Source organism: Dermacentor albipictus, chromosome 6, assembly GCF_038994185.2.
Source record: "Dermacentor albipictus isolate Rhodes 1998 colony chromosome 6, USDA_Dalb.pri_finalv2, whole genome shotgun sequence".
Taxonomy (NCBI): Eukaryota; Metazoa; Arthropoda; class Arachnida; order Ixodida; family Ixodidae; genus Dermacentor; species Dermacentor albipictus.
This window is the reverse complement of record NC_091826.1, coordinates 67745006-67772269: the sequence shown is the minus strand read 5'-3', so window position 1 is coordinate 67772269 and position 27264 is coordinate 67745006. Positions and strand designations below refer to the sequence as shown.

General features: G+C 49.5%; 1 protein-coding gene and 1 long non-coding RNA gene across 2 annotated transcripts; both read right to left on the bottom strand.

The window, feature by feature from the left end:
• Positions 1-773: 773 nt before the first annotated feature.
• On the bottom strand, positions 774-24340 carry LOC139046887 (uncharacterized). Its single transcript, XR_011506971.1, has 3 exons — positions 24234-24340; positions 3381-3503; positions 774-1262 (listed from the first exon to the last, which is right to left on the bottom strand). It is a non-coding gene; the product is annotated as an uncharacterized lncRNA (long non-coding RNA).
• On the bottom strand, positions 4685-15447 carry LOC139046886 (uncharacterized). Its single transcript, XM_070520813.1, has 2 exons — positions 14807-15447; positions 4685-6240 (listed from the first exon to the last, which is right to left on the bottom strand). Exons 1-2 carry the CDS (start codon positions 15104-15106, stop codon positions 4951-4953), a joined length of 1590 nt encoding a protein of 529 aa, XP_070376914.1. The 5' UTR covers positions 15107-15447; the 3' UTR covers positions 4685-4950.
• Positions 24341-27264: the final 2924 nt, after the last annotated feature.

Genomic DNA, 27264 nt, shown 5'->3' with positions numbered 1-27264 from the left:
CCTTACAAAAAAGATGACAGCGAATGTCCAGATATGCGAAATCGTTTCACACAGGCCTCTCGTCTTTTATCTGCAAAATATTCCATGGTGACTCGACTGGCCTTGTCCCATTATCAATGCGTCATGCTCAATGCAGAATTAAGTCGGTGTTACTACGACAGAATCGACTTTGTTCTGACGGCCGGACGACAAATAGCAGTACAGGAATGCGTTATACCGTGATACGACAAAATTTGTTTTTGTGCATCAGAAAACTGTGATAATTTTTTTTTCAGCAAGAAGAAGGCGCACACATAGCGATGCGCTTAGGCTGACAAGCTTCGGTGCGTCTGACAGCAAGCGTGAACTGATAAGGGAAATCGAGGGGCGTTAACCACGCCCGTGGCTACTACTGTTAGCCCAGTTGGCTACTCTGCAATGGGGAAGGGGAACTGAAAGACGAAGAGGAGAAGGAAGCTTCACAGTATGCACGCACACGGACGAAATGACATCTTCTTCTTCGTAGTTGGTCACAAGCGGACATTGCACTAACGCGTAAAAAAGGGCACGGACAGGAACACGAAAAAAAGACACACTGAACGCTGGACATCAACTGGCTTTATTCGAAGGAGAACACAAGGAGAACACAAAACACTTTGTTTTTACAAAGTGTTTTGTTATTTTGTTTCAGTGTTTATTTGGAAAATTGAAAATCTCTGCCTCTGTACTGCCAAGTTGATAAAGGGGGCAGGACCTCTGTCAAGCTTACGAGCTTTTAGTCCTGTCTCCTTCTCTGTCCAAGAGAAAAATAAACACTGCATTGAATTGAAAATATACGCAAGAAGATGCATGCTACATGATCAATCCATGAAGTGCATGCGCAATGGCACCTTATTGGAAGGCACGGAACGATTGTGTTGTCTCATCTTATGTTATCTTATATATCAGTTGTCATGTTTGTGGCACGAAAAAAAATGGGGGGAAAAGTGGGATAAACGCCAATTTGCTGAGGCAGCACTGTCTCACACTTGCTTAATTTACTTTCTCTTCAACTGGAAAGGCCTCGGCTCTTTTTGCGGCCAGTGATACCTAATCAGGTCAGCTTGACGCACTTCTGATGCGCAGTAAGTGAAATTGTTGTAGAAGTAGTCCACCAGCTTCCTGATGAACTTGAGCCGTGGATAGGAACCTTTGCCGCACTGGTTGTTGGGGTCATCGAGCTCGGTGTTGAAAACAACTAAACCATATCGAAGGCCAGTCAGGTCCTTCTTCCCTCTGCAAAACTTATATAAAAGCAAGAAATAAAGGCGAAGTAATACTGTCGTCCCGGAAGAACGGTTATCGACAAAGTTTCAAGCAAGCCCTCGTCACACAAAACATTAAGTAGTCTATAGGCATTTGCCAGAACAATATTTTGATAAGGAGGAAGTGTGCAGTATCTCTGTAAACTATTCACAGACTTGTTATCTGTGGCTGTAGACTTGTGGCTTTGGAGTATTATTGGCGTTTTATCCTAATCAATGATAGACGATCAAGATACCAAAACGTGTTTGCATCCAGCCTCTACATGCAGCTTGTGCATCACAAATTGACTAAAATATAGATAGGTAGTATGTTGGTGGGAAAAAACGGTGAAGATATTGGCAAGGCTACATCCGCTACAGGCATAGGTAGCGGTACAACGTAGATCAAAACGCTTTAAGGAAGAGAAAAAAGATTAAGAAGAGAAACACCGATTAAGATGTGTACAAAATGCTAAAATGAAAGGCGTGTATTGCTTATCTGATTACCACTTGCGGGCTATAGTCGATAACAACCTAAGAATTACAAAGAAGCTCGACTCACAAAAAAAAAAGCAGTGCCCTCGCTCTTCACCTCTGAGAGAGAGCTGAACCAGCTGCAGACCGCCGCATCTTAATGACTTTGGTCGGCTAATGCAAACGCTAGCTGAATTAGAAAAGCAAAACTACTTGTTTGAAGCGAAATCATTACCTTTGGCTGAGCAGTGACGTCAGGGTCACCTATTAAACGGTACCTGACGTTCCGGTTTCCTCTTGAAACGAGTGATACAGGGGCTGATCTTTACGGAGAGAACAATTTCAAACGCGGTAAAACGCTTGACGTCAGGCACGTAAGCGAATCTGATTGGCTGACGCGTCTATGCAAATCTTGTTTTAGTTGGGCAGCGTACATCAGCAGCATACGCCTATTTTTATGTCCACTGCAAGACGGAGACCTCTCCCAGCGATGTCCAATTACTCCTGTCTTGCGATAGCTGATTCCAACTTGCACGTGCGCATTTCCTTAGTTGTGTGCAGATAACCTCGTAATTCTTGGATTGCCCCGGACTATAGGCGACTATTTGTCACCGCCTCATTCTAAAGGCAATGCCAATAAATAATCGTCAACATCATCATGACTCGCGCGTTTTTCTGTGGATACTCATAGACTAAATGAAATCAACGCCTGATCGAATTTCCACTTCGAACACTTTATATAAAATAAATAAAATAGATACTTGATCGACTTTTTGTAATCTCTATGCACCCAAAATAAGTACATAACGGACTTATCTTTTGCAGACATTTCAATTGACTAAATGCGTGTTTCGTCGACTTTCCTATATGAACACGAAGTAAGATAGATAATTAACTAATATTTTTGTACGGACAATCTCTCTGTATAGTTTTCGCAGAAAAAAAAACGAACAAGCCCGCAGGAAGGCAACGCAGTCTGCAAACAAATATACAGTAAGCAATAAAGGCTGACTCTTTTCAGACTAGCTTTTCTTTGTGTGCATTTATTTCGTTAAATAAGAGCATGAATGTATTGTATTGATTCCATGTGGGGGAAAATTATGATGTTGTGCCAGAATAAACATGCGATGCCTATATAAACCTTACAACCGCACCGGAATGAAGCGAGAACACTAAAACAAACAAGCAAGCGGTTTTAGGCCAGCGTCTGATACCGTGACGCGCACGCAACATGAAAAATAGGACAGTGAGACGATAACAACTTTTTAACTGTATCAGAAAGACAAAGGTTCCCCTTCTGCGATAGCAAAGGACCACTATTTTCATTTTCCACTCGCACATGACCTTGAGGCACGACATCCTTCGATACAATGTTTTTCTAAAACCGCCGCTCTGCAAAGAACGAATCTAAAATATTTGCTAGCAAACAGCTCACGTTTACCTTCCCAAATCGGCATTTCCAGATCTATTAGACTTAACTCCATAATTCTAATATTTATTTCTGGCAGACCGATTTGTTTAACGAGCTTCCTCCTACGCGAAACGGTGCACACAGCTGGTTCTTATCGCCTCCTACTACTGATAGGAATGCTATTACAAGTATCTCTGATAAACCCAGCTGGCAATCAACTCGCACTGATTTACCTTCATCGCGAGGGACCTCGAGTCGTCAAAAGTGATGAGCCTTTCCTTTGTCCAGCTGACGTAGTAGGCACCGACGGGGTCTTTGTCCTGGAAACCGAAATGGAACTCCTTATCCTGGCAGTACTGTGTCAAAGAAAAATATACAGATAGGCGAGTTAATCCTAACCTCATGGTCCTAATTATCCTAGCTGCGTTCACCATCCTAACCGCTCGTAATCTGCGAGTGGAGAGGCTGCTGAGGTCAAGTCTATGAAGCACACTATCGCAGAGACGCGTATAGCCCGTCGTAAAACACGCTGCTAAATTTAGCTGCTCATATAATTCAGTTACACGGCAGTACCTTTAGCAACTAACTTTGTTTTTGCTTTTCTTGTTTCATAATTCGAGCATGACACAAGGGAAGAAACGATTATGGACTGTCAGCCAGAGTTTAGCGGATAATCATTTCGTTAACCGGCAATCTTCCTTTTAATCTCGACTAGAATATTGAGTTCCCCAATTAGCTTTTTAATCCACACCGCTCTCTCCATCTTTTAACGTTACGTAACGACTAACATTCTTTCGCTCCCTCACTCGTGGCGCAGGTCCCCAAGTTTTCTCACGCTTCTGTCTTAACCTCCAATTTTGCAGCCCGTGTGTCAATGCAATACTCGTAGAATGCAATGACTGATCATTGTTCTTCAAGGATAGTGATAGGACAACATAGGGGAAATTACTTGTGTGCAGTAAATGAAGAGACGATAAATTAATGGAAATTAAAGTGGATGAAAAAACAACTTGCGACAGCTGGGCAACGAACCTACAAACTTCGCATTTCGCGTGTGATGCTTTACCAATTGAGCTACCACGGCGCCGTTTTCCCATCCACTTTGCTGGGTATTTGTTTTCTAGTAGAACCCTGCGAGTGTTAGCCAGCGCCACCACTCACAGACCTTGGCGGCGGATGTGGAACATCCTTTCTGCCGCAGGCGTCACGAGAATGTGATCTTCTTGGGTGAAGGCAACCGGTCAGTAACCTGACACATGCTACCTGAAGGCATCAATGTTGTCGGATTCGAGACCCTCGTTATGTAAAACGTATGTATGGCTGATCTTTTGGTGAAAGCGATCTGCCAGGTTTCTTTTTTTTTCTGTGCAGTTCCCTTGCACAAAGTACTACAAGTACACACCTTTGTATCGAGAAAGAATAAATTAAAGGAAATACGTGAACCACACACCATGCTTATTTTTCATATTGGCTGCCCACTCAGGAATCAGCGCGATGTGGTCAAGCGTCCTGCAGCAGCCAAGAGAGGAGAGCCGAGCAAGTTATCAAGTTTATTGAAGTGAAAAAGAAAACATGTTAGAAAATTGAATGCTGCAGAGTCCATCATTGCTGCAATAAAGCAAAGGTTGAGGTTCTGGTCAATCCAAAAAAGGGCAACTTAACTTTCAGAGCATGAAAATTTCAGCGATGGTAATATGACTGCAAGGAGGAGCTGGCTGTTCTTTGATAAAAGGAAACCGAGCGTACAGCGCATCGCTTCATCTACGAGTGTACAAATGATGCCGGATCAGTGGAATAGGCGGACTAGTCCCCAATGACCAATTCGATCTTCAGCTCTCCGTCTTGTATGAAGCTGTTGTCATCCTTCAGATCCGCGTAGCTCGTTTTGAATCTCAGATGGAATCCCGGAAGAAAAACGGCATCCTGGGGCAGTGTGTCCTCCCTCTCCAAGGCGCGGTTCATGGTGAAATTGCGGTGGACAACCGCCACCTTCAAAATTTGGGGCGGCTGACGGTCGGCGTCGAGGGTGCGACCCCACTTGACGAACACTTCCAAGCTGCGTTTCGACGCGCGCGAGGCGAGGATGACGGTGAAGAAGAGCACTCGCCGGTGCCAACGCGTTGCAGCGCCGGAGAGCTTCAGGTCGAACACGCCAGGCTTCAGCAGCTCCTCGATGCCCTTGGTGCTAAAGCGGTAGACCGCGTGCCGGGGCATCCGGCCGCAGCGCGGTATCGCGCACAGCGTCGCGTCGATCGTGTCGTTCGACCCCAGGGGAACGAGCTCGTAGCTCGTCATCGCAGCTCCCGGACGAGCGGCTCCCTGGTGCAGGCTTTCCAGGTAGTGGAGCGAGTGGTTGGCCACGATCTCCAGCTTGCGAAGGATGTGCCTCTCCTCCAAGGCCCACGGCATCGCGACCTTCTTCACCATCTTGGCCTCGGCTTTGACTTCCGCGTTGGCCTCAGCTTTGACTTCTGCTTTGGCTTTGGCGTCGGCTTTGGAACTGGCTTCCCGACTCGCCTGGTCCACGGGAGCAGCCCGCGCCACCTGCGCGCCGGGTGCGGCTCGCTTATTGCCACCAGTGCCACCACTGGCGAGATCTGCCGAAGCCACTGAGGACTGAGACGACAGGCGTGCGCGCTTTTCGAAGTCGACCGATTCGCCGGACGCCACGGAGAGCTTCTCCAAAGCTTCGGACAGCTCGCTGTCCAGCCCAAGCTCGGTGTCCATCAGGGTTCCGGACGCCTTCTGCAGCGCCTGGCTGAGCTCTCTCATCTGGCGCGTCAGCTCGTTCATCTGGCTCTGCAGGGCCGACAGCTGGGCGTCGTCTACGACGGGTTTAGACTCTGCGGGGACAGCTGCACTCCCGTCGCCCGCGGCGCCTGCGTCGCCCTGTCCCGCCTGCCTCCACTTGCCGGGCAGCTTGTGGCGACGGCAGCCGGACTTGTAGTGCCTCGGCAGGTCTCGGTGCAGGACGCTCTCGCCGCATCCCAGGCATGGCGTCGAGTGGTAGGTGCACTGTTGCTCGTAGTGCACGAGCACGGCCGACAGAACGCCGACGTAGCGGCAGCCTTGGGCATGGTTCCAGCAGTGCACCTAGGAAATAGAGAAAGCAGATAACAATAAGAGGCTTCGAATTTGTTTCGAAAGTGAGACGGCTTCACGTCAAACATATCCCACTGTTCACGTTACACGGGCAGCGATATATTGAGTCGGTACTTCAGATCGAGCGGTAAGAGCAAAATTACTTCCAAGATATTCGAAGCTCGGAACAAAGGGAACGTTCAACAGGCGTGGCATATACGTTAATCACGGTCTAACTAGCAGATACATCCATTGGAATATTATTATGCGGCTGGGGTCCTTCCCCCGCGGCCACCGTAACTGTCACTTAAGGCGAGCAATTGAAGTCATCAGGCAGCCATGTGTCTTCGCTCTCAACGTTGAGCAAGCGTCCTAGCTTCGGCGTCATTACAACTGGCACATGTGACATGGCTGATGGCTGTGACAGATACCCGTCCTGGTGGAGACATTTTCATCCTGTCAATGATTCAGCTATGCGAACATCTCTTCCTTATACCATCATCATTCATCAGCCCTTTCCCTCCCCGTCCCTTTTCCCCAGTGTAGAGTAGCAGGCCAGAGCAAGTTATAGCTCACGCCGACCTCTCTGCCTTCCTTTAATTTCTCTCTCTCTCTCTCTCTCTCTCTCTCTCTCTCTCTCTCTCTCTCTCTCAGGACATATGAGTACACTGGGGAAACCGTAGCAGTTTTCGTGATAAATAATGAGGACACATCGCCAATGTTTGAAGAGCGAGTTCACCTCGAAAGTGCATACTAGGAAAGCTGGAATGTTCCAACTTATTCCCATCGGAATGGCACCTGGCAACCCTTTACTGTCGTCAAAATTGTGCGTCTGCGAAATGACGGTGGCTGAAACAATTTTGTTCACAGTTAGAATGACAGCTTTCGAAATCCCACAATAAGAAAAAGTACGGGTAAAAAAAGACGATAGCTGAAACACTGACTTGAGAGCGCATATGAAGAAAACATTACACGCAGAATCTCCCGTGGGAGTTATCAAAATGATGCGTAAGTATTTGCTACTGAAGCGGCGCGACTATCACCGCCACAGTCGTTGAAGAAGACAGTCACGAGCACAAAGCGTGACAAGAGAACACGCGTGTACACTACTTAACTTCACTTAATTGTTTTCTTTCTCATCCTCTGTTATACATCATAGGAGCTCCGGCATCGGAGCAAGAAGTCCAGGAACTGGAGGACAAAGTGACTCGTGAGCGCGGGCGATGGTTCGAGGCTCGACGGGGCGCTCTTGGGCGCGGCCGGCCAGGACTGGGGCCCGCTGGAGCGGACTGAGGGACCACGCCGTTCCCACATCGGCGCCCGTAACGTGGTGCCCCGGCTGCGTTCCGGGACGAACCATGATCGTGGGGAAGGCGGGTGGTGCCCGTTCCACGGTCAGTAGCGACGCCTGCCTGGCCTGGTGCGTGACCATCTCCGCGGTGCGAGCTGCAGCTCTGGCGTTCGTTTAGGAGCGTTTCCGCCGACTCCTGTTCTGTCACCGTCATCGGGTCTGGCATGGGACGCGGTGGCGAAGCGGTTTCCTACGCGCTGCTGAAGCTCCCGGCACCACCGTTGGAGAAGGGACCTGCCGGCGCGGTTACATTATCAAAGCGACAAGTTGTCGAAGCACTGGGACCACGCGTGGCTCCAAACCCGACGGCGCGGCCGCATCCAGTGACTCGGAGACTTCGGAGAGCGACAACGACTGGACCGCCGACGGTAAGGCAGCCGCCAAGGCATGCAAGGCATGCAAGGAAAGCTGTCGAACGGCTCGGAAGAACCGCTCGTTGGGTAGCAAAGCCGAGGACAAGAGTGGCGCGTCGTCCTCGTGCGAGCCCGAGGAGGGCGAAGTCTCGGACTCTGGCGGCTGTTCTTCAGCGGCGGCCGGCGGCAGCGGTAGCGAAGACGACAGTGACGACGATTCCTAAGAAGAGGAGTTCAACGACGGCTACGATAAGCAACTCATGGGCACTTGAGGTCACTTTCCAACGGTAGTGGAAGCGGTACCGTTCTAGCGACGATCATCATCACCTGCAATCTTCCTCTCCTGTTAACTGCGTGGCGCAGTGCCACGTGGTCTCTGTGCGGTGGAATGGCAACGAGCGGGCGGCTGCTACTTCTGGCGACCTGCTGCGTGCACTCGTCAGAACGAGGTCGAGGAGGAAAACCGGACCAGGTGCGCCTCCGGGAATGGCTTAGGGCCTTCCGGTTCCTGCAAGACCTCGACAACTCGGAAGCTCCACCACCTACAAGATGCTTGTGAGACGGAGTATATATTTGTGGAGAGAGGATATCTGAGCTCACGCCCCACTTCGACGCGTACGATCTGTCCTGCACCATTTGCGCATGCGTGAGCCGCGCGGGCGAGAGCTCTCACGCGCGGGCAAGCGCACGTGCAGGTTGGCCTTAAGGCGCGTGAGCGGTCAGCCGCAGCCAGCGTTCCATCTCACGCACTACGTTTCCAGCGAGCTAGCGGCCGAGGTTCCAGTCACAGCAAGAGCTCAAAACAAGCGCTTGACCAAAGTGCCAGGGCGCGTGAATATATGCTTGGAAATACGGAAATAGGTGCGTTCTTCAAACCAAGACATGTATATAACAAAAGGCAAGCGGAAGGCTACTCTGCAGGGACGTGCATATTTCACTTAGAATGTTCGAAAAAATTATTTTCCCCTTACCGCTGCACTGCTCTATAGCTCAAATTTCGCAAAAAGATTGCATTTTGGAGTCTACGTAGTTCATTCTAGCACTTTGCACAGTTTATTGCCTGGTTTTTAAGGGGAAAAAATGCGAAGTTGCCTTCGTTTATGGGGATACAAGCTACTGCCGAGACTGCCGGCATCATTAAGGTCCCTAAACAAAGCAAGTTTCCAAGGTAGTTCCAGTCCTTTCCAGCTCCAAACTCCTATCCATCACTGTGCGGAAGCGACCTCAAAAAAATTCAAAACTAATAAGGCACGACAGAAAAATAGGAATACATGTTATTTACTTTCACAAGAACTATAAGTACTTTCATAAAAGCATTATTTCACACAAAGTAAACTTTTGTTTACTATCCGATAGAAGCTATATTATATAAGGAAGCATAACCTGTGTAGTCTAACTGTCAACACTGCGCAGGTTGTGTTTTATACCACTAGCAATGGCGTCTCGCATGCGCCCGCTTGGATCCAAATTCACGCTGGTTACTTGCTCTCCACTCCGACAGCAAGAAACAAACAATGAAGTCAGCCGTCGCTTAGCGTCACTTCACGCTGAGGGCCGGACATTAGGTGTGTTTTATCGTTGTCATGGAGATCAGCTTTTTGACGCTGTTAGGCTTACACAGACGATGCCGAGATGTAAAAGGGATTTGATTTTAACTATATAGCAGATGGCGCCACAGTCATAGCGCTGACGATGCGTTGACGCTGCAGAACGCTTTAAATATTTGTTAATTGCATCATTACTTCATTGCACCTTACAATGCCCACACATCCGACTTATTTCCGAAAGCAAATATAATACCCATGTTTAACATTTATAATTACAAGTGAAGTCGAGATTTCAAATGGGTGGTAAAAGAGAATTTAAAGTTTCTTCATGAGTTATCTAATCTCACCAGGAACACACAGTCTTAAATCAAAGGTGTACGGAACAGTGGAAGGTGGTCACTCCGCGAGCCAATCATTCACACAAGAGATATCGCACGCACTACCAACGCTTTTAAATTTGTTTCTGAAATCAAGTCTTGATATTTATATATCTGATGTACGAGCTTTACGTGAACATTTTGTCACTCATTCTTTCTTAAATAATTGAAGAGCGTTTTTCAGGAAATTTGTGTTCTTGCGTTTATTTTCTGTGCATATTTCTCATGTAGTCATTTGATATATACCTCCTGTTCAATCGCTGTTTGCCTTGTGAAGGAGGCTACGGGCTCTAGTCAAGTCGCTTGCCTCTAAAGCGACTTTTGCCCGCAGTCTCCTCCATCGCTGACGGAAATAAAGAAGTTGTTATTGTTGTTGTTGTTGTTGTTGTTGTTGTTGTTGTTGTTGTTGTTGTTGTTGTTGTTGTTGTTGTTGTTGTTGTTGTTGTTGTTGTTGTTGTTGTGCGGTACGACGCTCTTGTACACGGTACGCGATAACGGCGAGAAGTAAACGCCGACTAGACACCGAGCAGACGACGCAGCGTGGGTTCATATTCGAAAGTACGTTTGCCTCTGTTGTTGGCTAAGCAAACCTCAACAAACTGCTGAGAAAAAAATTGCACTGCAAATCAAATTAAGCCCCAGCTTTCACGCAAACGCGGCCTACAATTACAACGCCGAAACATTAGTAGTTGTGATTTATCACCGACGCCGGCATCCGGGTGCGTGTTGTCACCGGCGGCCCGGCCAACAGCCGTTTCGGGGCTCCAACGCCGGCGGCGTTTCGCTCTAAAACAAACTTGCCTTCACTAGAGTGTACTGTGTCTCATATGCGGCATTTAGCAGAGTGAACGCTACGAGGCATAGGAACGCAGGTGCTTGCACAAGGTGTGCATAATTCGTACGCCCGCTACACCCAACATGTGCGTATTGTTGCGCAACGACGGACACCATGGAGTTTCTCAATATAACACCTAGAGGAAAATCTGGCGCCACCGTCTATGGGAGTTTCCTAAGGGGCGCTGGGCCGTCATGGGAATGACGGTATATGTGTCGGCGAGGCTTGTGTTGGCTAGTGCGTAAGAGGCCTCGTCTAAAACGTGGATATGGCTACACGAATAACGCGTTCCGGAAGTCAAATCTTCATAGAAATGTTCATTTACCCAAATTTCATCTTCACCCAACTTTAGCGGCCCGCTGATAACTTTTACGTTTCATATAATTGTACATGTAACAACAAGTTCTCATAATTATACAAAACTTGTTTTGTGTAACATAAGGGCTAAAACAGTTTTTTTGCGTGCTAGAAAATGAGTCATTGTGACAGACGAAACGGTGTTTGGCAGTCGCGTCTTCAAGGAGTCCTGGCTTTCTGAGAACGATGCCAATCCGAAGTCACAATATACCGGCATTCCCATGCATATTACATTGCCGCAGCGCCATATTTCCCTCTATAATATTTCCCCTATTATAGGTAATACAGTAAAAGCTCGTTAATTCGAACCGCAAGGGGAAGCCGCTTCAGTTCGAATTAATGAAAGTTCGAACTAACGAAAGTGAAGGAGAGCAACAGTACACTGCGATTTGGAAGCAGTAGGGCATGTCAGAAATTTGGCGTGTCAGAAAGTGATGGCGTGTGCTGCGGGCACACGCCATCTTCAAGTCGAAGCTCTGGGTCCGACTGTGCCACACCACCGATGTCCACCGAAACGAACGTTAGCCGAGGCTTAACACTATCACAATGATTCGCGACGGCCGATACCTCCTAAGCTGAAAACAGAGGTGCACAACCGATGAAGACTGCCGAGACAAAGACGCTGAACATGTGAAGGTGGCGAAGGCCCTGATTCGTTGGTTCTTGATTGCAAGCGCAGCTGCGACGTACTTGATTCGCTGTGTTTTGGCGCTTGCCGTGCCATCTCTGCACAACATTAGCAGCTGTACAAGATTCGCAAAGCCTCCGAGATTCACAACGGGCAAGAAGTCTTGGAGGTTACGTAGAACGGAGAGGCGGCAGCCGCCACTGCCTTCTGGCTGACCCCGCGTCGGTTAGATTTTTTTTCCGATTTTGCCTTCTCTCGCCGTTCTCTCCGTTTCGGAGGCAATACAGCCTTGTGTGTAGGCAGTAGGCGCTTTTCTCTGGCCGTGTGCCAGGTGAGCGTAGTTCGAATTATCCGTGAGGGAACCTTCTCGCGTTCGAATTAACGGACTTTTTCCTACATAGACTTCTGTGGAGCTTGGCCGGACCAAATCGTACAGTTCGAACTATCCATAAATTCGAATTATTGAAGTTCGAATTAACGAGCTTTCACTGTACAGTAAAAGCTCGTTAATTCGAACCGCAAGGGGAAGCCACTTCAGTTCGAATTAACGAAAGTTCGAACTAACGAAAGTGAAGGAGAGCAACAGTACACTGCGATTTGGAAGCAGTAGGGAATGTCAGAAATTTGGCGTGTCAGAAAGTGATGGCGTGTGCCGCGGGCACACGCCATCTTCAAGTCGAAGCTCCGGGTCCGACTGTGCCACACCACCGATGTCCACCGAAACGAACGTTAGCCGAGGCTTAACACCATCACAATGAATCGCGACAGCCGATATACTCCTAAGATGGAAACAGAGGTACACAACGGATGAAGACTGCCGAGACAAAGACGCCGAACATGTGAAGGTGGCGAAGGCCCTGATTCGTCGGTTCTTGAATGCAAGCGCAGCTGCGACGTACTTGATTCGCTGTGTTTTGGCGCTTGCTGTGCCATCTCCGCACAACATTAGCAGCTGTACAAGATTTGCAAAGCCTCCGAGATTCGCAACGGGCAAGAAGTCTCGGAGGTTACGTAGAACGGCGAGGCGGCAGCCGCCGCTGCCTTCTGGCTGACCCCGCGTCGGTTGGATTTTTTTCCGATTTTGCCTTCTCTCGCCGTTCTCTCCGTTTAGGAGGCAATACAGCTTTATGTGTAGGCAGTAGGCGCGTTTCTCTGGCCGTGTGCCAGGCGAGCGTAGTTCGAATTATCCGTGAGGGAACCTTCTCGCGTTCGAATTAACGGACTTTTTTATACATAGACTTCTGTGGAGCTTGGCCGGACCAAATCGTACAGTTCGAATTATCCATAAATTCGAATTATTGAAGTTCGAATTAACGAGCTTTCACTGTAAAGGGAGAAACTCAATGGCGGACACTTAAGACGCTACAGGCGTCGATAGCAGGCGACAAAACGCGGATGAACACATTTTCATGCGCTCTCTTTGCTCATTGTCCGAGGCGCCAGTAGCTTCCACAGAGCTGGAAAAAGCTTCTCATGCTGATTATTGTAATAGCGCCGTGTGCTTTTTTTATGCCAGCTGTGGTGGTACACTCTAAAACACCGTCCTATGTCATGGCTGCGACTACGCCTTTTTTTACGGCAGAAATCCGAGCAGATCATTGGCGCATGCGCACTAGTTTTGAACCTTGTATAATATATGGAATGTCACCTCTAGCCATTTAGAACATCTCGTGCAAGCAATGCACCGATCACAGACTCGAATGAAGTAGATAAAGAGAGTTAGCGCGAGAGTGAACTTGTTTTGTCTAGGGACGTTTGATAGCGTAAACTTCTGTGGCCTCCTGCACGCAGCTGCAAAAAGCAGCCGTTGGGTTGAGTTGGGTGGGAGGAAAGAGGGGGGGGGGGGGGGGGCATGAGTTTCTCACTATATTACTTAGAGGGTAATCTGGCGCTGATGCGTTGCGGTATGCATGGGAATGCCGGTATATCGTGACTTCAGATTGACATCGTTCTTGGAGGGCCAGCCAAGCACCGTTCCCTCTGTCGTAATGATTAATTTTCTACTAAAACAGCACGTAAAAAACTGTTTTAGCTTTATTATTACACAAAAGCATGTTTTGTTTAACAATGAGAACTTGTTATTGCATGTGCAATTATATGAAACGTAAAAAGTACCAGCGGGCCGCTAAAGTTGGAGGACAGACGACAAGATACGCGCTCGCTTGGAACAGTTTGTCGTCTGTTCTTGCTTTTCTTTTCTTGGTTATGCATTGTAGGTGAGTAAACTTCCCTGGTGGATGTAATATGCGTGAATGGAAACATTTTATGAAGATTTTACTTTAATAACGCGTTATTTGTGTAGCCATATCCAAGTTTTAGACGAAGCCTCTTACAGCACCAGCCATGCACAAGCTTCGCAGACACATATACCGTCATTCCCATGACGGCACAGCGCCCTTAGGAAACTCCCATAGACGGTGGCGCCAGATTTCCCTCTAGGCGTTATAGTGACAAACTCTATGGGGGGTAGGCGCGTGTATCAGAGAGGCGGGAAACACATGGCAACTGTTCTTGAACGGCTACTTTCTGCAGCTGCAGGCAGGCAGCGACAGAAGCTTATGCTAGCACAGTGTTCGCAGCAGCCGTCTCATGTCGTCCGTTCATCCATGTTCGCAGCAGCCGTTCGCCCATGTCGTAGACATGGACGGAAGCAGTTTCTGATTCTTTCCATTAAACAGCTAGCATATAAATCTCCAAAGTACTACGCTGAACAAAGCAGAATCCAAAATGTGATCTTGCAGCTAAGTTTGAGCAAGAACTGTGTAGCGGTAAGCGCAAATTTTTTTTTTTTTCGGACATATTAAGCGAAATATGCAGCTGCATATTTTCAGGACATTCAGCAACCAGCATATCCAGCATAACCCAGCCCTAACACAGCGTACAAACAGCGTCTACCCGTGGGCCAACAGCGGCGTATCCAAATCCATCAAATGTGCTACGGCGAGGCATCGCGCCTGTCACGGCGACACTATGGCGTGAATAATTGTAGGCGCCTCGATCAGTCCCGTCATTTTTTAAAATTGCGCTTTGACAGCTGCGCAATAAAAACGTCACGTGACCCCGCGTAGCAACGCGAGAGCGAGGCAACGGGCCTCGCGATAAAACGCCCAACGTATTTCCAAACAATCACCTTGAGGTTGCTCGCCTTCTTCGGGGAAAGCTTGATGATCTGGCGCTCGTCCTGTTCAAACGGCTCCCCGCACAGCGGGCAAGCGCCTCCGGAGCCGTTCTTTCGCAGGCTGCCTCGCTCGCATGTCTCACACAGGGCATGAGTACACGGCAGCAAGATGGTGTTCCTGGGGATCACTTGGCACAGGCAGCAGGCGTGCGGGTGCAGGAACTCCTCGGCGAACAGCGTCGGGCGCCAGTTGACACCGGCGATCTCGGCGTCCCGCAGACAACGCAGAACTCCTCGTCGCACATTCGGCATGGCGTTTCGACTCGTCGTTGAAGATGTTGTTGCTGTTTACCAGGGTGGCTGTGGCGCGTACCCACAGTCAGGGATTGGTTGAAGATCCACGGTGTGCAACAGCAACGACTTCTTCCTAGAACCGAGGTCTCATGCACAGTCTGCACGCGCACGGCGATGGCATCGACGATAATGATGATGGCAACGATACTGACGCTCTGTCGGAAACAGTGCAGGTAAACAGAAACCTGAAAGTTCAATTTCCTACATGGAGAAAGAGTTTGAACTCTTTTATTTCAGGTAGTAGCTGTTGCTGGCTCTTAACGGTTCCTGAACTGTCGCGCCTCAACTAGCTAACGAGACTCTCACGAACGCGCGAGTAGCTGGCGTCATCTCTCGAACAGGAGTATAACCAAGCGAAAAACATCTTGGAGCCTCCGAGACCATGGCGCCTAGTAACAGATCCCCGGAGAAGAGCGTCGGATGCTTGTTTACGCCGGTGACTTCGGCGTCGCCAGCGTGGCGCATACGAAGAACTCGTCGCACAGTGGGCATTGCGTTGCGGCCTTCGTTGAGAAGCGCAAGAAATGTCGTAGACGATGTGATTGAAGGAATATAAACTGGGGGTGTGTGAATGCTAGGAATTTGTGATACGATTCAAATAGTTTAAATTCGATAATTCGTTATTCTAATTGTATAAAAATCGTTTCTCTTCGAAATAAGGAACATCGCTGCATTTTGGACTCTAGATGGATAAGGCACGTTGTAAGAGTTCCAAATAATTCAGCTCCGGGGGAGCTACGGTTGGTGCACTGAAGCACCAGTTGCTGATAAAAGGCATGAAGTCGCTAGCTTATTGCTCAATAATTTTCAGACATTCGATAAGGAGAAGGCTTAGCGTTAGGCAGCTCACTGGACAAATTTATTATCTCAACGCAATCTCATCGCGTTCGCATCCTGTAAAACGAAGTGTGTTGGTGCAGTATTAGACTTGGCTTTTTCGACAAACGCACTACATCCACCTGGTGGCGTGCTGTTCCCCTGCTTACCGGGCTGCTATAACCTTTCAGTTTCATGTCCGGTTATGGAAGAACACTGGGCCGATGCCAGCCATGGGCGTCTTGCGCTGGAGTTTGAGGTATAGCATTGGCGCCTGGTGGCGTCGAGAAACGTTATCTGGGTAGTACCAGTTTGGGTAGCATTGAGCCCAGGCTGTGGCGACTGCTTCGCCTGTCTTGAAGCTTGCTTGATTATCTGTGTTGCTAAAATTCGGTCTTTTGCACCTACTGTCCCGACGGCAACACAACACAGCAAGTAGAAAAAATGAGAGATGCAGTATATAACTTTCAGGTCAAGTCCAACATCTCACTTCAGATAACCGCTATTAAATGGCGGACCGACATAGCAGCAGGCACAGCTGGTGAATCACGATTCGAGACCCGGCCACAGTGACAATTAAAGGGCCCCTGAAACGGTTCTGACAAATTTTGTAGACGCGTAGGGTACAGCCTAAGTAGAACAATCGCACCACAATTTAAGTGAAGCGTTACGTATTAATGGAGCTACACGGGATTAAAAGTTACCCTCCTCCCTAGCCATGCTTTTCCTCCTCAATGCGTACGCCGAGCGGTCGGGGCTAAGCTCCACCTTCACTGGTTCTGCGTCCCGATGCGACGTCACATAGTCCACTTCCGGTTGGTTTGGAGCACGCCCCCGCCCACGCGAAACCTCCCCGCTGGCTGCTCGGCCGTCGGCCCCAAGCGAGAGCTATCGAAGCAGCGTGCGTTGCGAGCATTCTGTCGTAGCGCCGAACGTGTCTGGTATTCCTGTAATGACACACTAGCTGAACGTTTCGACGTAACGGCGGAGGCATGAACTCAAACTGATGAAGGAACTTTAGCGTAGACGTACGTGAGCTGCCTGATCGGTCTCCACAGTCCAGCCACCCGTTGGCGCAGAGCTTAACCAGCCAAAGAAAGAGCTAATATTGCTCTAACAAAGTGTAGAGGATTTTAAAGATTTACAAAACAACGTGTTAACGATTACACTCCTGCGAAAAATTTACACCAGCAGCAAAGAATACATTTTGTTTCTGCTACTGTGTGTGGTTGAGCTCTATGCCACCAGGTGGCTGCACCGTGCGCACCATTCACATTTGCGCTTTTGTTCATCCTCTGAAACGACACGCAAGGGGACATGGCCTGCCTGTGTCCCTTTGCGCTTGCGTCTACCCTAATACAGTAAAAGCTCGTTAATTCGAACTGCAAGGGGAAACCGCTTCAATTCGAATTAACGAAAGTTCGAACTAACGAAAGTGAAGGAGAGCAACAGTACACTGCGATTTGGAAGCAGTAGGGCATGTCAGAAATTTGGCGTGTCAGAAAGTAATGGCGTGTGCCGCGGGCACACGCCATCTTCAAGTCGAAGCTCTGGGTCCGACTGTGCCACACCACCGATGTCCACCGAAACGAACGTTAGCCGAGGCTTAACACTATCACAATGAATCGCGACGGCCGATACCTCCTAAGCTGAAAACAGACGTGCACAACCGATGAAGACTGCCGAGACAAAGACGCCGAACATGTGATGGTGGCGAAGGCCCCGATTCGTTGGTTCTTGATTGCAAGCGCAGCTGCAACGCCCTTGATTCGCTGTGTTTTGGTGCTTGCCGCGCCATCTCCGCACAACTTAGCAGCTGCGCAAGATTTGCAAAGCCTCCGAGATCCGCAACGGAAAAGAAGTTTCAGAGGTTACGTAGAGCGGAGAGGTGGCAGCCGCCGCTGCCTTCTGGCTGACCCCGCGCCGGTTAAGATTTTTTCCGATTTTGCCTTCTCTCGCCGTTGTCTCCATTCCGAAGGCGATGTAGCCTTGTGTGTAGGCAGTAGGCGCGTTTCTCTGGCCGTGTGCCAGGCGAGCGTAGTTCGAATTATCCGTGAGGGAACCTTCTCGCGTTCGAATTAACGGACTTTTTTATACATAGACTTCTGTGGAGCTTGACCAGACCAAATCGTACAGTTCGAATTATCCATAAATTCGAATTATTGAAGTTCGAATTAACGAGCTTTCACTGTAATCTTCCGGTGTAAAGTGACGGCCGCAATCGCGAAAATCCTGGCCCCGATCAGATAGCGGCCGTCCGACGCGCTGCAGCCAGTCCACTTATCTACTGGCTTGCAGAGGGACACGATGCCGCAGGTTGACATTTTGCCAGTCGCTACGCTTGCAGACCGCAACGCAACAAAGTCGAATCATAACGCTCGCGAAAAGACAGACCGACACTGACGGTGGAGCTCTCGTCAAAGACGGAGCACGTTGTAACACACGCAGACGACACTTGCTGTGTGCCGGAAGTGCTTAAAGGGACACTAAAGTGAAAAACGATTTCTTCTGCATCAGTAAATTACCGTCCTACAACACCAAAAACACCGCTCTTTCAACGATAAGACGTTTGGTAAGCCAGAAAAAGCGCAAGAACGAAATACGGCTGGCGACGCCTACTTAAGTTTCCGCACCTGGGGTCTATGACGTCTCGGATTTTGATGGCTTATTCTGGGGCGTACTAACTATATATAGCAGCACAGATTGACTACATCGTGTTCTAAAGGAACCAGATATTAAACATGGCAAGTTTCGGGAACCTTTATTCAGCGAACGCGGCCCAAATACGAAAACATACTTTGGTATCCCTGACGTCACGCTGACGTACCAGCGCTGGGGTTTCGGCGCGAAATTCAAATACTGATACTTGGACCTTCATTTTCTCATCTAATAATCGAACTATTTTTTTGAAATGACTGCCTGCAGGGTTCTCAAACAACGCTTCGTTAGTCTAAACTGATTTATTGTTTCGCTTTAGTGTCCCTTTGAGTGTACTGAAAAATTCTTCTTGTGCATTCTCTTTATGTTACTTTCTTTTTATCAGAACAAATTAACTAACAGTCCAGCTATTACGCACGTGATTTGTTCACAGTTGGAAAAATTATCGATCACGCGCCCTGGTCAGCCAATCGGATAGCTCGCTCCACTGACGTCATATGGGTGCTTTCCGTCATATGGGTAGGAGCGGCTTAAAATTCTGCCGAGCAGTGTGCTGCGATCGCCAGCGATGTGCATTCTTAAAACCTTATAGCAAATTACACGCTTTACGCGGAGCACTTAGATGTGCCAATTAATGATCAGCAGAACCTACTCTAACGACTCAGTAGGTTTGTAGAAAATCGTCAAAATCGTTTCAGAGTCCCTTTGTCAACAATTCGATCGGTGTGAAGTGGTGAAGTGATCAGGTATGTGCAAATGACCACAGATGGTCGGGCTGATTCGATGACAATTCACTACCCCACTACGAGCAACACAGGTTAGAGAGTTAAACGTGCTCATCCTTGACCTCAAGCCAGCACGTTGAGGCAGCGCAGCAAGGTAGCATTGATTACAGCACATCGACGTTCGAGCGCTGACATTAGAAGCTACATCACGCGAGCAGCGCACGAGCTCGCGCTGCAGCGCGATTCGCACGAACGTGACTGCGAGCTCATATGCATTGCATCAGTTATTTATCAGTTGCTAAGGAGACAGATGGCCGCTATTACAGCGCAGGCATAACTACTTGTCTAGAGGCATGTAGTCAACAAAGCAGGAAGCCCGCCGTTTCGCGGCATGTCGACAGACCGGTACCGCTGCCGTCGCGGCGCGTACCGTCGTGCGCTCGAGCAGTTCCGTACACATGGTGTCTGCTTATTGCTGCCGTGAAATCATTTGTAGCAAGCATTTCCTCGCGTTTGTGCGCCTAAATCTAGCAGCGTGCAAATCTTACCTGAAATACAACTTCGTACGCGACTCTCTTTACTTGCGATTGACACCGCGCTAAAACTTCGCCGCTTATTTCTTGAACGGCGTACACGTATTCGCCGTTTCATAATTTCTTGCCTTTACGCCGCTTGCCACCCCTGATGAAATCTTCGGCGCCCGATATTGGCCGCAAGCTGTGGTACAACACAACCGAAAGTGGCGAGTCCATATTGCAAACCTGCTTTCCGAAGCAGACGACCGAGCTTGGTACTACGCAGTTCAAAACAGAGCGCCCTTTTTAGCACCATTTTCGCAGCGCCCCCTGGGCAAAGCGGGAGCCCCATTGCCCCGATCATTTGCACCGACTGGACAAAGCGTTCAGCTCGTGTTCAGGTCCCCCTTAGGATTTGCCGATACCAGGATGCACTGCTATATACATCGACTGACACTGGCATAAACACGGCAACCTATTGACACCTGCACTTCTTTATCGGGTGACACTTGTTTATTGGGTCTAACAAATATTAATGTTATCGCTCAGCGCAGGACGCGCCTGCATGTGCCGGAAGTATCTCGAATGTTATCGATGGTTCTATCCGCTGTCTGTTCTCAGCGAACCTTGTGTAAACTGACTGCATGCGCGCGAGACGCAGATTATGTAGTACTGTCTGGAAGACACGCGGGTACCAGCGATTATTACTCTGGAACCTTCGATGACTCACGTATAAAAGCCGACGTGCTTTGCCCGCTGGTTAGATTTTCGACGATCGCCGAACGTGTTCGCCGCTATCGTTATTCTTTGACTGTAGCCTGTGTTCGAGGGCACAGGTTCGCCCAATAGCAAGTTAGTTTCGTCATTCGCAGTCCTGCTTTTTTTAAAATCGTAACTCCCACATGAATATATACTACGTGACATCTGGTGGAGGTGCTTTTGCGTTCGTGCACCGGAAGAACCCGTCGAATCCACACACCGAAGACAACAAAAGAGTCGGCATGGACCATCGGGCAAGCCGCAGGCTACAAAACCTGCCCAGGGAACATGGACTTCTGCCTGAGACGACCGGAAAGATCGTGGCCAACTCAACAATCACCCTGGCAGCCTCAACGCCGTCCATCGTGCTGCAACAGCCCAAGGAGCCGCCGAACTTCAACAGATCATCGTTTGAAGGCCTCAACAACTGCTGGAAACATATGTAACGGTCGCTACATTTAACAACTGGAACAATGTCGACAAGCTGTGCCATGTCTTCTTCTCATTGGAAGATGCCGCCAGGACGTGGTTAGAGGATCGAGAAACCACATTAACAACGTGGAACCTATTTCGCCGCGACTTCCTACAGACCACCACGAGAGTCGTGCGCAAAGAGCGAGCGCAAGCTCTGCTGGAAACCCGAGGGCAACTGCCCAATCAGACCATTGCCACCTTCGCGGAAGAGATGACCAGTCTTTTACGACACGCCCTACCGGAAATGTCCGAGGACAAAAAGTCAACTTTCTCATACCGGGGCTAAACCAACAACCTTTCGCCGGACTGATCCGCAAGGCCCCGAAGACGGTAGCTGAGTTTTTGGCAGAGGGAACGATGATTGGGAAGATGCTGGAAATAAGCACCCGCCATTACAACCGCCAAATGTTTTCGCCGAAGAGCGAAGTTCAAGCACTAGGCTCCGACGAGATCCGAGAGACCATTACAACTGTCGTACGCGAAGAACTGCGCATGCTGTTCCTTTCGACGCAGCCTCAAGTAGCGTTCATTGCTGACAACGTCCGAGAGGAGATCAGCAGACACTTGGAATCCCCGAATCACCGCGGCCGCAACCGGAAGCGATGACCTACGCCGACGTAGCCCGCCGTCACGGGCTGCCTCCGTGCCAGCGCCCGGTAACGCCGCAGTTCCGTCGTTCGGCGCCGCAGCCGCCAGCTGGCCCTCCCGTCGCGCAGCACATCTACCTAAAGAATAAAGATGCATGACGCGCTCCATACCACCGCCCGCTCTGCTACCACTGTGGAGAAGCGGGTCACGTCTACTGCGCCGGTGCCCATACCGCGACTTGGAACTGTGAGGCTTCGCCGTCAACGCGCCACGTCCACAGTTTGGCAAATGGCCTCGTGGTATCGACAACTACATCGCCGCAACACAGTGAAGACCCCGGAAATCTTCGCGTTCACCGTCACCAGGATGTTACCTGTCGCCAAAGCGCCGACTGTACCCTGGACAAGCCCGTGGCCCATATCCGGAAAACTAAAAGCACCAATCGATGGAGGTGTGGTTGCTGTACGTCGAAATACCGAAGGTCCCCCGCCGACGACGACGACGACGCTTCAAGATACATCTCGACGACGTAGGTACGACAGGCCGCCATCGCCACGAAGCCTCGAAGCTAAGGATACGCCAACAAAAGAAGACCTGACGACGAGGCGTACCAGCTACAGAACAGCGCGATGTAACCGTGATGCGATGACACGACCCAATTGCAATGCAAGACGAAGAACCACCAGCCTCGACGTGCTTCTCGACGGGCACACCGTCACCGCTCTAGTACATCGTCATCAGTAGACCCTTCGCCACCAAGCTAAAGAAAGTCAAGACTGCCTAGAACGGCCCTCATATCAGCTGGAGGATACCTTATAACGCCGAGTGGAAGGTGCACAGCAAGAGTTAGTCCATGACCGGACTTACACTGCGACGTTCGTTATCCCTCAAGAGTGCTCACGGGGCTTAATTATCGGCATGAACTTTCTGGATCGACACGCAGTCATTGACCTAAAGTCGAAGTTGATAAAGCTGTCCACACACCAAGCGATTCAACCGGAGAGGACTTCCAGTCAGCATGCCTTGAGTGTACTTGAAGACGAAGTCAGCATTCCACCTCGCTCCAGCACTGTCATTTCCGTCGGCACCGAAACGCCTGCCCACGTAGAAAGCGTCATCGAGGGAGATCAGCGTCTACTGCTCGACCGTGAAATTTGTTCGCAAGAGGGATCGCTCGACTGCAGGGAGAAAAAAACGAGAGACGCTGACGAACTTCAGCCAGGAGTTCAAAGCACATCAACAAGGGCACGAAGATCGCTAGCATAGAAGAAATTGCGGAACCAGCAATGCATTTATCCTCTTACATTCAGTCGGTTCTACCTCGGTAGTCAAAGTTCGGGAACCAATCTTCGACATAAATCCAAGTCTTCCCGTGAGTAAGCCGCAACAGTTTAAAAGTCTTGTCCGACGATACAATGACTGCTTTTCGGCGCCATCGAAAATTCGACAAACACCAGTTGCAAAGCATGGCATAATACTGAAGAGTGAACTCGACCACTCCGTCAAAGCCCTAAGTTTCGATGTAGAATGTGAAGCTATAAGGCAACAACTCGACGAAATACTGCGCGACGACATCATCCAGCCGTTGAAAAGCCCGTGGGCATCACCTGTAGTCTTGGTGAAGGAAAAGGCCGGAACCTTACGCTTCTGCTTCAATTATCGTCGACTGAACAGGATCACCAAGAAGGACGTATATTCCCTGCAACGAATAAACTGTGCATTGAAGAGGCTCTGCAGCACTAAATACTTCTCGTCGATGGACCTCATGACTGCCTGGCTTCTGGCGAATAGAAGTCAACGAGTGATCGTGAAAAGACTACCTTGATCACGTCACACCGCCTCTATGAGTTCAAAGTCATGCCATTCAGGCTGTGTTCGGCACCTGCAACGTTCCAGCGCGTAATGGACGCGGTGTTAGCGGGATTGAAGTGGCAGACCTGCCTTGTTTACTTGCGTGACATAGTCGTCTTCGTCGGAAATTTCGAAGATCACCTTAGGAGGCTTGCGAGAGTACTAGAGGTCATCAAGTCATCAGGGCTCAACCTGAAGCCGGAAAAGTGCCCCTTCGCTTACGATGAGCTTCTGTTCCTTCACCACGTCATCAGCAAATCTGGAGTTCACCCCAACCCACAGAAGACAGCTGCCGTCGCAAAGCCCATCGACAAGAAGGCAGTGCGTAGATTCCTTGGCATGTGTGCCGACTGTAGGCTCTTTGTCAAGGATTTTTCGCGCATCGCTGAGCCGCTGACACATCTAACTAAATGTGATGTCGCGTTCAAGTGGGAAACGCCGCAGGGCGTTGCATTTCAAAAGCTCAAATAGCGCATGCAGTCGCGACCAGTACTTGTGCACTTTGACAAAGACGCGGATACATAAATCCACACTGACGCGAGTAGCTTAGGCCTCGGTGCCGTTCTCCAGAAAAAAGACGGACTTTAACAGGTTATAGCTTACGCTAGCCGTTCGCTGTCAAAAGCGGTAGGCACTTATTTTACGACCGAAAAAGAATAGCTCGCGATTATTTGCGCTTCAAGAAAATTCCGCACTTACCTATGCGGCAGACCGTGCAAAGTCGTCAGCGACTGTCAGGCGTTGTGTTGGCTAGAGAATTTAAAGGACCCTCAGGACGCCTGGCGTGGTGGAGCCTCAGACTGCAAGAATATGACATCACTGTAATTTACAAGTCCGGACGACAACACTCTGATGCCAGCTGCCTGTCTCGCGCTCCCGTGGACCCACCGCCTCAATATGACAAAGACGAGGACGCCATTTTAGGTAAAATAAGTGCAGGCGACTTTGCTGAGCAGCAGCGAGTGGACCCTGAGCTCAGAAGCCTTGCTGAGTATACTTGCAAGGCCAGACCGACTTTGTCCCAAGGCGCGAATTGTCTGCGTTTTTCTTACGAAACCACGTCCTGGTGAAGTACTTTTCGCCAGCTCCACTCAAACTACCTTCTCGTTGTGCCCGCAGCACTCCAGTCAGAAGTCTTGCAGGCCCGCCACGATGACAAGACAGCCGGGCACCTAGCGTTTTCCCGTACGCTCGCTAGAATACAAGAGAAGCGCTATGGGCCGCACCTGGCCGCCGACGTCTCCCGCTACGTGAAGCCATGTCGAGATTGTCAGCGACGTAAGACAACACCGACAAGGCCAGCGGGTTTACTACAGCCGATTGAGCCTCCTTGCCGACCGTTTAAGCAGATCGGGATGGATTTGTTAGGACCCTCAACGACGTCCACATCTAGAAACAAGTGGATCATCGTGGCCACCGATTAGCTTACGCGCTATGCCCAAACGAAAGCCCTGCCCGAAGGAAGTGCAGCGGAAGCAGCCAAATTTTTAGTCGACAACATCCTGCTGCGATGTGGCGGCCAGAAGTCTTCGTTACTGACACAGGAACGGCTTTTACAGCTGAGCTTACTCTAGCCATCCTGCAGTATAGCCGGACAAGTCGCCGGAGGACTACTGCCTACCACCCGCGGACGAATGGCCTAACGGAATGACTTGACAAGATCCTCGCCGACGTGCTTGCAATGTTCGTCGACGTCGAACACAAAACGTGGGATGCCATCCTGCAGTAAGTAACTTTCGCTTACAACGCAACGGTGCAAGGAACAACACAGATCCCGCAGTTCAAGCTGGTTTACGGCAGCAACCCTACGGCGATTCTCGACGGCACGCTGCCGTACGTCACAGACGAAGAGAGTCTCGATCTCGCCGCCTATCTCGGGCGCACCGAAGAAGCCCGAGAGCTCGCCCACCTGCCTATCAGGGAGCACCAGAGCATCCACAGCCGACACTGCGAATCTTCGACGACGCCACGTCGAGTAGTCCAGTACCAGACCGGCGATCGTGTTTTGGTTTGTACCAATACGCCGACGAGGATTTAGCGAGAAACTGTTACGCCGCTATTTCGGACCCTACAAGATCATCCGACGCATTCTCGCACTGGCATTTTGCAATCACAGCGGCGCCGCGCACGACCTGAAGTCATCTACGTGGTGCGCCTTAAGCCTTTCTTGGCTCGCTGAGGAACTTAGGGACTTGGTTTCCTCGTTATTTTGTTTGTTGATGCTTCTTAAAGCAAGGCGGGGGGGGGATAAAGGGGACACATGTACTTGTTTATCTTTATCCGATGACCGCGTTTCAACATCTTACAAAAGTAATCGCTCAACGCAGGAAGCGCCTGCATGTATCCGAAGTTTCTCGAATGTTATCCGCTGTCTGTTGTCACCAAGCCTTGTGTGATCTAGCTGCATCTACGCACGATGCGAATTGCGTAGTACTATGGTAGTACTTCCTGCAAGACACGCAGGCACCAGCGATTATACTCTGGAATCTTCATTACATTATGGGGTTTTACGTGCCAAAACCACTTTCTGATTATGAGGCCTCTGGAATCTTCGACAAGATCGATTCAAATAGGTCGCGAAGCTTCGGGCGAAAAGCGGTTCAGTACATATTGTCACCGACATCAGCACGGGGGGTTATGGGAGCAGCGATTGAAGCGCGACTATGTTTGGAGGGAACAAACATTGGTAAAGAAAAACGCGTTTTTTTAATTCAAACGAGACACAGTTAGATTCATTCAACGAAAATAAAATTCGTAGTCAATTTTATATATTCGTGACGAGTTAATAAAACGCAAGTTTAATTTTTTTTATTATTTATAAATGCATTTCTTTTCAGCGCCCATCGCTACAGGGGGCGTTGACGCCACTATCACTCGCAATGCAATGCACGTCTTGAAATGGGCAGAAAGGCGCACTCGTATCACCTGTTTTAACACGCCCCCCTCACCGTTTGTGCTTTCTTGCTTGTCGAAGTTTGTCTGAATTTGGTGACGCGGGTAGCTTCATTGCTTCTTAATCTGTTCAGTCAAAAGTAGGGAGTTACGACCGCAAGATAATTGTGTAGTTGTTTTCGTGCGACTACGCTGGCCGACGGGCTTGGCATCCGACAATAGGATCAGCACTCTACACCTAAAGCTCTCGTCGGCCTCCAAAGAAAGTATGTTCTGTGCAGGGATGCGATTTCGACAACCATACGGCTGGCCTTTTCCTGCATCGCTTTCCACGCTGAAAGCTCGAAACGCCCATCAAGTCGAATGGCGGGGCATTTGAATATATTGCTCCAAAGGATGAACAACAAAACAAATTTCGCGCCTTCAAAAACAAAATGACGTCACTTCTGCTTTTAACGGACATGGCGTCACATTATTTTTTTTTCCGCCGGAAGTGTTCCCACCACATACAGATGGCGCTAAGCCCCATGGACCACCGATGGATCGCCATGTTTTGGACGGATGGTCTCCTATGGAAGCTTCGCTACCAGGTATATTTACCTTGTCTTCGACGACCCATGTGTAAAGGCCGACGCGCATGACCCGCTGTTCAGATTTTCGACGATCGCCGACTATGTTCGCCGCTATCGTTGTTCTTTGAGTGTGGCCGGTTTATGAGGGCACAGGTTCTCCCATGAAGCACTCGTTTCATCATTCGCAGTTCTGCTGTTTTCTTCACCATCGCTACTGCGTGCCAATATGAAAGAAATTGGACGCCACGATTATCCTGACTGTTGTG

Excerpts from the sequence above, each read along its gene's own strand:
- LOC139046886 (XM_070520813.1), bottom strand. The coding sequence starts at position 15,106 with ATGCCGAATGTGCGACGAGGAGTTCTGCGTTGTCTGCGGGACGCCGAG. Across the intron at positions 6,241-14,806 it reads AGAAGGCGAGCAACCTCAAG|GTGCACTGCTGGAACCATGC; the intron begins GTGATTGTTTGG and ends TCTATTTCCTAG.